Source organism: Amphiura filiformis, chromosome 2, assembly GCF_039555335.1.
Source record: "Amphiura filiformis chromosome 2, Afil_fr2py, whole genome shotgun sequence".
Taxonomy (NCBI): Eukaryota; Metazoa; Echinodermata; class Ophiuroidea; order Amphilepidida; family Amphiuridae; genus Amphiura; species Amphiura filiformis.
In genome coordinates, this window is record NC_092629.1 from 37,815,082 (window position 1) to 37,826,373 (window position 11,292).

General features: G+C 36.7%; 1 protein-coding gene across 1 annotated transcript; it reads left to right on the forward strand.

Moving 5' to 3' along the window:
• Positions 1-1,108: 1,108 nt before the first annotated feature.
• LOC140140528 (sushi, nidogen and EGF-like domain-containing protein 1) lies at positions 1,109-10,867 on the forward strand. Its single transcript, XM_072162290.1, has 4 exons — positions 1,109-1,169; positions 3,009-3,136; positions 3,613-3,912; positions 10,754-10,867. The coding sequence occupies exons 1-4, from the start codon at positions 1,109-1,111 to the stop codon at positions 10,865-10,867; spliced, it is 603 nt and encodes a 200-aa protein (XP_072018391.1).
• The last annotated feature ends 425 nt before the right edge of the window (positions 10,868-11,292 follow it).

The following is an 11,292-nucleotide window of genomic DNA, read 5'->3' on the forward strand; positions in this document are numbered from 1 at the left end:
GTATTTGTATATCGATATTCTTCTCAACCGAAGGATATTGGCGCAAGATATTTGCACTAGAAACAAACAGGGATAAGTTTCGGTATAAGTTCATGATGCAGTCATGTCTACAGTAGAATTCACCACGACCTTTGCAGGACTTTAACCCCATTAAAAGCTATTTAAAAACCAAGATAACACTCATTGACACAGCTCAACTGATTAAATCAGACCTTCTCTGGATAAATCCACACTATACATGTTTCTGTTTTACCTGTGCTGTGCGGTATCGCAATGAGCTGGTATTATAGTGTCAGTTGGGTAACCGATTATAAAGCAAACGCAATAGTCTGCTTATTGTTAACCAGTATTCTTGAAAATGAGAAACAAAATGGTTGTTGACTTGGCACGGTTTGGAAATAATTTCTTCATTTTTTTTGTGTTATATGTCGTTTACATATCCTTCCTAAAACACAAAAGTGCGAATATTTCCAAACACCTAAATTAGCTAAAAATTTAGGACATGTTACAAAACTATATTTTTATAGAATTTCAGAGAATACTTTAAATATTGGCCGATTATTTTTCACACAGTGACGTTAACTAGGCAATGTCCTATTACCTATAACATGCACTAAAAAACCAAAGTGCGAATATTTCCAAACACCTAAATTAGCTAAAAATTTAGGACATGTTACAAAACAATATTTCCTAGAATTTCATAGAATACTTTAAATATTGGCCGGTTATTTTTCACACAGTGACGTTAACTAGACAATATCCTATACTTCTAACATACACTATTTGTAGAGGTCACGCGTCAATGGTGAGAACACTGTGTATTGTGTACAGGAAAACGGACAGTAACTGCAGTATGTTCGGTATATATACAAGGACAATCGTAGATACGGTTTCCGTACTGTTTTTAAAATGTGCCACATGAATGTGTGCCAAAAATCGCTTGCCCTTCCCCCCCCCTCGGCTGACCAAAAATTGCTTGCCCCACCCTTCGGCTCGTCAAGAATTTCTTGTCCCCCCTTCCCAATTTAACCCTCCCCAGTGCTCATAATTATTTCACAGCCCCATATTGTTTTCATGTCTTGATGCTTATTTTATTACAGAGCTCATGATGACCATGCGTCTAATAGTAATCCTAGCATCTTTGCTCTATGAACAACATCTTGTCACTGGTGAGTATTCCCTTAGGTGTTTAGCAAAGATAAGTTTTAATAAAGTTGCTTACAAGGGGTTTTGAAATTTGGCTCCTGAACAAACGGCCATTTTGGCCCCTTTCTTCTACTAGGATATTTTTAGGACTTTTAGTTGGGTGTTCCGGGAACGCATAGAAAATCGTATTAAAAAGAACACCAGGTTCGAATGATCTGCAGGGAAAGCAACCTTCTCGAAGAAAAGGCCCGTGTGAGAAGGTTATAAACAATGGCGTGATTTAATGAATTGATATGTCAGTACAATAGAAAAGGTGTTCCCTCTGTTCTTGCAAAGCTATCTAAGGCCTCCGCGTGATTTGCTAGCTCTCACATTTTGGAGTGCAATTGCAAAGTAGTAGTCTAATACGTAGGAGCATAGGCACCGCAAGTGTCTGGTGAAAGAAATCATTCATGTTTCCACGGACACATGTCATATAGTAAGTCCTCCCCGATGTCTCCCGAAGTCGATGGACGTGAAAGAATCCCCGAAGTCTCCCGAAGAGTCAGTGCTTCCTTTGAGTTGCCCTGAAACCACTGTGCCAACCATTGAAAAGATAATGTCCTTTTTGGGCTCTCGCAGAGTTAGCCCACATTTTCTCAAGGGACGCATGATAGCTATTTGTTTTATTTATAACCTTCATAGAAGACAACTCATATGAGAAACGAATATCTTAACAGAGTGATTAAAGCACAGGTCTCTAAAACCTGTGGTCTTGGATTCGATTACCATGCAGGCGGTATCACTTTTTCTAACTGTCTCCTTTATCATTAGCGATGACGAAACCTCAAAGTATTCTATTATTGTTATTATGATGAGTGAAACAAAATAATGAATGTTATTTTGCAGCATGCAGGAAAAGATCACGTCAGATTTGATGGAAGACTTTCCCAACGCATGACTTCAGCCCGATCATGCGAAAGTTCTGAGGATCTGCCGCGTCTCCTGCTTTGTAATCGATGACGATTGAGCTGCTTGACCAGCTCTTCGGGGGTCCCCCGAACACATTAGTTTGGTAAAAACGGAAGTTGCATTTTTGTTGCTGGGGATTGTTTTTATGTCCTTTGGACGAACTGAATTGAGATTGAATGGTGGTACGAAAGACTGATTATCGCGTATTGGTAGATATGGGAACCAACTAAGTGAATACAGGTCTACAGGGTTTGGATTATCATATTTCGTAGGAAAATATGCGTTTGCATCAAGTTCAGAAAAGCTTCCTACCACAAAAAGAGTCCAGTTTACATCATTATTTTCCAAAAGTTGTTTCCTCAGTATTATGGTTCGTGGAAACGCGATGTGTTTTGTTTACGTTTATTCTCATCAATTTTTTAAGGTAACTGTGAGTCTTAGCTGACATATGACCTCGCAAACTTTACATTGTCAATATTAGTATGTAACGTTTGATAATAAGACTTTTTTTCACCAGTTGATTGGAAAAGTGTTTTACACATTTTTGTTACTTAGTATTTCCAGAGAATTGCCTGAGACGAGCATGTGTTGGTGTTTGACCAGGTTGAAAAGACGTATATCATTTCTGGAATACTAAAATTTTCTGCATTTCTTGTGTGATAATTGTGTAACTCAATATGTTTGGTAAAATACTTATTAAATGCTTCTGTTGGTTTGTTAATATAACGTTTTAACTTAAACCCTATAAAAACACTTAACAATGAGAAAACAGTGGCCGCGGGAATGACAACGATAGTAGCTATTTGAAATTCTTCTCGAATATTAATTTGTTTTCTTACACTTACCGATAAATTATTTGATTATGCCATAGGTTTACATAAATGTATTATTTTGTCTTGATTTTATTTCAGCTTTTTATTTACCATATGGTGCTAGCTATGATACAGTACTGCCAAATGGCGATGACTACATTTCTAGCTCAATCTCGTTTGCACCTACTGTACTTAACTTCTACGGCGACCAATACAGTCAACTAAGGGTTCGTATAATTTTCTGAACCATTACTTGGAGTATTCCAGTTGAAATCTATACACCAAAGCGCGACTTTAATCTCACATACAAGGAATGTATATATTTCAAATGGAACCATCCATTCAGATAACCCTATTTGAAATTCACACTCCCTGTGTGGAAGATTAAGGTCATGTCAGGTGTATGGATTTCAACTGGAATGTTCCATTGAAGCCAGGGTGAACGGCGATTAAATAAGTTTCGGACGAACGAAAAGTTGCGTTTCCACTAACATTACATTCGCTCAAAGAACCGCGGCTCAAAGAATCGATATTGCATGTTCCTCTAAATTTGCTGGGAGTATAACCATAACCGGGAATAAGTGGCGTACCAATAACCAAGAAAGCACCACCTAAAAATGTAGGGGTCCTGACCCTCGCGTATCCCGCTTCCGCAGCCTTTGTAAATATGTAATTTCTCATTTCTCTTCATCTACTCCTTTAGGTAACCACTAATAATTGGATTTTATTTACTGCTGATGGTTCGGATTCTTTCTGGAACGGCGGCTTCCCTGGAGCTGCATACGAAGCAGCTATTGCAACACACTCTGCAGACTACGGAACGGGAAGTACCGGTACTATATTCTATAGGAGCATAACAAAAGACTTGACAAATGAAGGTCAATTCAATACAGTGGACAAGTTGTTGAATGTGTTTGACGTACCTAACACCGTATCTGCAACTTGGATGTTTGTTTTGACGTATGATAGAGTTCCAGAATGGTTTACTAGATTTCAGAACTTGGTAAGTTAATGGTTCTGGAAGCTCGCAAACATCGTGTATATTAATTTTTAAGACCGAATTAAAAAGACTAGTTTGCGTCTGACGTCAGGGCAAAGACGCGGCGTCATTGGTTGCTGACCTGCGCAATTTTTGGTCTGGTTGACAGTCCGTCTTACGCAAACAAATTTGATTTCTGTCTTCAATTATAAATGGACGTACTTTGTTCTGCAAAGATTTTCCTGAAGCACAGAATTCTAATATACACAAGAACCGGTCATCCCTATACCGATGTGTGGCCGCAAACGTAATCGTCACGGCTGAAAAATGATCAAAAAAGGTACGACAAGAATTTTTCGCGTCACGTACGTCGAAGTTCACTTTTCAATATGCAAACTGTAGTTAGGATAATGAAAACGACTGGTCAGCTAGTCTACTAAATGACCTCAAAATCTGAAGAAAAAAATGGTGGACCGTCGCCGGACCCTTTCCAGAACTAATACAGCATATTTAGCCATTGTCAACATGGGGTCATCGCCAGGAACCGCTATGTGGTATTTCACGATGTTTCACGATGGTGTTTCGAATCGGACGAGTGACAAGCTCTAATGACGTCATGATGTAAACAACGTCCGGGTCATTAATAATTAATTAGGTAAACCCAAATATGGTAACCTCCAAAAGTATGCTAATTTAGATGCGCTACCTCCAAAATTATGCAAATGAGTTGAAGGAGGTTACGTGAACATGTACACTAATATTCTCATCTAACTTTACTAAAAGATCTTTGATCTACGCACAGTTTCCACCTCAATACACCCGAATACACAGATATTTCCAAGCACAGTGAGTCTAGCCTCAACGCAGTCTGTGTTTATACTACACGGTTGAGTGCATAGCATCATAGGAGATCTAGTGGAAAATAGGCATATGTGATTGGTTGTTGTCAAAAATTCAAGTGTTCCTTTCATCCAATCAGAATATTTTTTATATAGAACGGAAGCTAACACTTCCTCCTAAAACACTTTTTTCATTACGTCAACACATTACGTTTGGGTTTTGGAAAGAACCTTCTGTTAAATCATGCATGACTCAATTACAAATCTCTACATCCCTTTCTTCTTGTCTATTGATATTTTGAATAGTGTTTATCTTTCCCTAATAGATAGCGCCCTGATCGATTCTTCCTGCATATCAATATGCTTCATTTACATTACAGTACAGAGATCGGACACTAATCTCTGCAATAACAAACCATAAACAATGATCACCTATATTACAGGTGATATAACAGGTCTATATTACAGGATTAGATTAGTAAACTATGATCTATTTGCAAGTATTATAATATATTGATTGAGCAGGAAAGATGTGATACTATTTTTTTGTATAGTAGTCTAGTTGCCGGCGTCAGGTATACATAGAATGTTTTTTTAATGATGATGACATGTATGTTGCAAAATCATAGGTGTTGTGCGTTTGGCAATTTGGGAGGGGTGGGGTTCAAAATGACCCCATAGGATTATAAAATCAAAATTTCAATTGCTCAAATACCTCTTTCAAATATATCAAATTATTTACATAAATAAACAAAAATAAATAAATAAATAAATAAATAAATAAATAAATAAATAAATAAATAAATAAACGAAAAAAATTGAACAAATTGTAGCGTAGCATTAAAATAATAAATATAACCATTGCTGGCAGGAGGACTCGAACCAACTAAATTGACAATAGCAGTCTGATGCTCTACCATTGAGCTATGACAGCATGTAGTGATGAGGGTCGAGTTTTTAGCTTATACAGTGTTTGTCTGTGATAATGCCGCCTCGTGAAAGAAATAAATATAAAATCTCAATTTTTAATTTAAATTTATTTGATAATTTTCTAACCTATATTTTCTTTAGAGCAGGGACAAATATTTCCCCTTTTATCCAATTTGACCGCTAAATAAGAATCTATATACTTCTTTTATTACTAATTTAATTCCGCGATTTGTTCCATTAAGCAATATCAAAGATTAATGTCAAGCATCTCACAACAGATATTTAGTTGGCTTAGTGGTTTTGCACAGTGCTTTTTAACCGGGAGGTACCGAGATCGATTCCCACCTCTGCCTGCAATTTTTTTAAAGACTGGAAAATAATAACCTGACATTCGCCGCTGACATTCGTACTGCAGAAGCGGAGTTATAACTTTTTAAAATTTGCTCCTTCCGTAAAAGGGTACATTATTTTGGCACTTTTTCTTTTTTTTCCACATTGCTGGTATTAAATATCAAATGGTCATAATTGGCGGTCACTTCAAATCATCCCCAACTGAACGAGGTTCAGGAAAGTCCTCTCATTGTCAATTGTTGGTTAGCCCACCACTTGAACAGGATTTAGCCAAAGCAAACAAAGACTTAAGCTTTTACTAATGCTATACATAAGTACAAGCTTATTATCCTCTTCAACAATAGGATTAAAGATTGGTGCTTGACTGGAATTACGTGCTAGTGTCATTGGTTATTGTTAAAAGGCAATAAGGTGTGTAATTGCAATATTTCCTCTGAATAGGAAAGACTCTCTACATCGAACCATGGATGCTGAAGGTTCGCAATACTGTTATTAGCTGTTATTTAGGGGAAGGTATCTTCCAACCCCAATTTCAAATGAGATTCGATGTTTATAGCAAGTTAGACGAATATGGTAAATCGGTTGAAAACTACCTATCCAAAATGATCAAAATGTAGGCTTTAAAAGTTAAAACCTCAAGTGTTCCTTACAATATTTGTCAAATTTTATGTCATTAAATAAAGAGCACACTAGTATGTTGTCCACATACTAGCTTTATTTCAATGAGCAATGGCCAATTCTCTTTAAATTGCAAATATTGTTAAAAGTTACTACTTTCGCCTGTTTTGTCATACAGTTGTAAATTCAATGAATTATGACTTTGTTAAAGAGCGTTTACAAATTGATATGCGAGGCTTGTCAACCTGAAAGTGATTAATCTTGAGGATGATTTCAGGTATCAAAGATTAGTATTTGAATTAAAAATATTCCATAAGATGGATCTGCTTTTTTTGGTTCTCTGGTTCAAAGAAGTATTTTGGACAATTTTAGGTTATTGCTCCAAACTCCTAAAACTTTTCTTAATTCTATGTTTGTCTCCATCACAGAGGAGGAAGAAACAGAGCCCGTACAACCAGTCAAAGTCTCAGCATCACCCGATAATGAGGGCCGATTGTTCCATGAAATGCGACAGGCGAGATTGCTACGCAATAACCGCGTATTTACACGGTCTATCGCGTAATCGCGAAAGCACGCGACGCTCTATCGCGTATACGCGAAGGCACGCAGCGCTGGCGTGATAGTTAGACACGGCACAATCGAACAATCGGCCCTCATGAATATGCGAGAACTTACACCATACAATACACGGGGACTTTGACTGGTTGTACGCGCTCTGTTTCTTCCTCCTCTGTGGTCTCCATTCCATGTCTTTGGAATCGAATTCTACATAGTTTAGTTGGAAGGGGGCCTAGCGTGCAGAAATAGATGAGCTATACCAACAAATTCAGAAAGTGTCCGTATGGGTCAACAGGGGTCAAATTTCATACAACAGGGTTGAAATTTCAAAACATTGCTCAGATTTGGTCAGAAATCACAGCATAAAGATTCAGAAAAGGCATAGTTTGACCTATCTCCGACATCTCCGATGTGAATGAAAATGGTCTCAAATTGTTTGCCATGTAAAATGAACTCGCCTAAGGAATAGCTTACACCATGTACACTGGCTGCAAAATCCAACAGGGGTCAAGAATGGTCAAGTTTCATACAATAGGGTTGAAATTTCAAAAATTGCTCAGATTTTGTCAGAAACCACAGCAAAGTATTCCTCTGTTCATAAAGATTCAGAAAAAGAATAATAGTTTGACATATCTGCGACATACCGTTCCTTAATTATAAAGCAGGAATGTCAAAATTGGGTGGTCAGGTTTTTTGGCCACACAAGAGGCAAAAACTTATGTGCTTCGATGTCAATGAAAATGGTCTCAAATTGAATATATGAATACAAAAGCCACCCAAGTCCATACTTTGGCCAAATTGAGTTAAGCATGGGAAAGTGTTGCTATCATAGGCCTGTCATAAGTATGAAAGAACAACTCAAATTCATCCTCTGTGTCTATTGAGCATGTGAAAAATAGCATGTATGAAAGAATCAACCCAAGTCCATGATTTGAGTCTTGTAACACATTGATTGAAATCCAGTATGTATAAAAGTCCACTTGTAACACATGCATTGCTGGAGAGTGACTTTTGGGGGAATAAATGGGTTTAATCAAGGAAAGTGTGTGGTTTATATTACATGGCAGAATGCTTATCAACATTATACATAACTGTGTGCTTTATTTTGTATTATCTTACTAGTGGTAATCTCATTCCAACATTATTGTCTTTGTATATGATTCAAAAAACCAAGTCCAGAATTAAAAATGAACCACACGATGTCCCTGAAATGCTAATCGTCATACCTAATACAGTTTAACTCACCCATTTGCACGTACAACTTACCATATTGACCAGGTAAATCTAACTGAAGGAATTAAAATGATACACAGGTTTTTTTCTCAAAATCACTTCCCATGGACTTGGGTGGGTTTTGGATTCATGTATTCAATTGTTTGCCTTGTAAAATGAACTCGCAGAAGGAATAGTTTACACTGTCTACAATGCTTTTTATTGCCAAAATCCAGCAATAAAGATAAAACTATGTTTAACAAATTCAAAAAGTGTCCCTAAGGGTCAAAATGAGTCAAATGTCATACAACAGGGAAAATTGCTCAGATTTGGTCAGAAACCACAGCAAAGTATTCCTTTTTCAGTGAAGTATTCTTTTAGTAAAAAAAAAAATCAGAAAAAGCATAGTTGACCTATCTGCGACATACGCTTTTAAATTATAAGCAGAAAGGCCAAAATGGAGGTGGGGAGTTGTCTGTTGTTTTTGGCCACACAAAAACTAAAAGTGCTCCGTATCACCAAGAGTCATCCGCACGGCATCGGTATTAGCCCTACCTAATTGTTACTTTCAGCTCGAGGGCGCACTGCCATTTCAAGGTGTACTGACGTGCTTTAACCATAAACATTTGCCGTAAAGCACATGAAATACAGTATTAAGGGTGGTCGTAACCCTGGAATTATGTAAATTTATGGGCATCATAACTGCTACAATATTTGTCTAAAATATGCAAATTTAGAATGGTTAAATTTGGGCAAAAATTCTTATTTTTGGATAAATCCAAAAAACATGTTTTTCTTTTTGGTCCAATTTTTTCGGACCACGTAACATCTTTGTTTCGTTGTCAATCGGGTATAGGACTATTTTGTTTCTGAAAATTTCTGAAAAAAATAGCAACGGTCATTTTTTCTATTGCCCTTTTGTTACTAAAAGTGTAGGTTAAAGTGCCCTCAACGGGCAGAATTTCCATATTATTACATGGAAAGGGCAGTTATAGAAAAGACGACCCGCATAATGATGTAGATTTAATATCTGAAATGTAATGCAAGTGGTGTCGTTGTTGCTAAATTCGTTTATAAAATATAAAAATTATTAAGTGGTTGGGATAAAAGCGATTTTTAAAAGAATTTATTAAGGAATCAAAAAAAATTAAATTATCACGTTGATGAACAGAGGAAGGAAAAAAAATGTCAACTGAACAACTTAAAATCCACATGGTCGCTTTGACCTTGAAATTTCAAAATGGCTGATTTTGTGCATGTTGGTGGTAATTTTGTAATTTCAAAGTCAAAGCGACCATTTAGATTATTTTTAAGTTGTTCAGTTGAATTTGTCAAAAAACATACAACTAGACACCAAAGTAATTGAAATTGGGCAATCTTAACCGTTTTAGTAAAAATGCACCTAGCCGAAAGTATCTTTTTGGATTCCTTATGACTTAGGCCCTGGGCTAGAAAGTGAACCTCGCCCTCTAGGGATTTTTGGAGACAACTTTTTTTTTGAAACCTTATTATGGGTATTGAGATCAGGTTGTCTGCAAAAATGTCGACCCTGCGTTAAGCGATGAGGGCGCTTTTTCAAAATGGTCGCCAGATTCCCATATAATGGCATTTTAATAGCAATTGGAAGTCGTTGTGAAATTGTTTTATTTTATTTTATTTGCAAATATGGTGTAATATTGACCCAAGTCTACTTTTGAAAACAAAAAACAGTGATAGAGGGCGCTTTTTCAAAATGGCCGCCAAAATGCCCTAAAATCCCATATAATGGCATTTAAATAGCAATTTGAAGTTATTTTCTTTGCAAGTATGGTGTAATATTGACTCAAGCCTACTTTTGTAAACAAAAAACAATGATAGAGGGCGATGTTTTCAAAATGGCCGCCAAAATGCTTTAAAATCCAATATAATGGCATTTAAATAGCAATTTGAAATAATTGATTTTTTTATATTTGCTAATATGGTGTAATAGACTCAAGCTCACTTTTTTAACTTAAAAGCTATGATAGAGGGCGTATTTCGAAAACAATTGGCTGTCATAATGCATTTAAATGACTAAAATGTACTACAAATCTAGCTATTTTTAAAATTATTACCATAACCTTTGTGTAATTTCGCATCGTTATTCAAGTTGTGCTAATTAATAGAGGAAAGGTGCTGCTAGAGGATGATTTACAAAATAGAACTTTTTTCTTTCCAGACTGGAAATATGAAGTACGTGTTTATACAAAGGTCATTTGGATTGCATCTCCCCTCTTATATGGCATAAAGCTCTTGTCAGTGACCAGAGAAAAACAGATTGAATGAGAAAATTTTGACGGAGTTACGGTCGATTAATGTGTTCTTTTCCAACTTTGCAGGTAAATTCATGGCAGTGTATTGTGGTGGTATCAGGGACAGAGTCTTACGTCATTTTCAAATGGGAAGATATGCAAGCTAGTTCTGGTTGGGGACCAGTAAGGGTAAGAATATAATGCACAGTTGCGTACGTTTGCCGTTTTATTTTTTAACGAGTTTTTTCCTCTGCAGCAAAACTAAGCCGCAACACAAAACTCCGAGAAGAAGAACATAATCTCCAAACTTGGCTAATTTTTGTAACGCAAAAAAAAATGCGCGCAAAGGGTTTAACCATATAGTGACGGTTCAACGTTTTGCGTGCATCACATAATAATAGAGACATTGCGATTTTCCAAACGCAGCACGTGGAACGTACGTTTTCGCGTACGTTTTTACGTACGTTAATACGGTGTTAAATATTGCTAGTCTCGGTTCCAGACTGGATTGTGCTCATTCGTCACGAAGGAGAACAATTCAGCTGGAAAAAAGACTATAATATTTGATCTAATGCTAATCACTTGCACCTGTAACATTAGTCTCTTTGAAAAGAGCGGTATTATAT

Excerpts from the sequence above, each read along its gene's own strand:
- LOC140140528 (XM_072162290.1), top strand. The coding sequence starts at position 1,109 with ATGACCATGCGTCTAATAGTAATCCTAGCATCTTTGCTCTATGAACAA. Across the intron at positions 3,137-3,612 it reads ACCAATACAGTCAACTAAGG|GTAACCACTAATAATTGGAT; the intron begins GTTCGTATAATT and ends CTACTCCTTTAG. Across the intron at positions 3,913-10,753 it reads TTACTAGATTTCAGAACTTG|GTAAATTCATGGCAGTGTAT; the intron begins GTAAGTTAATGG and ends CCAACTTTGCAG.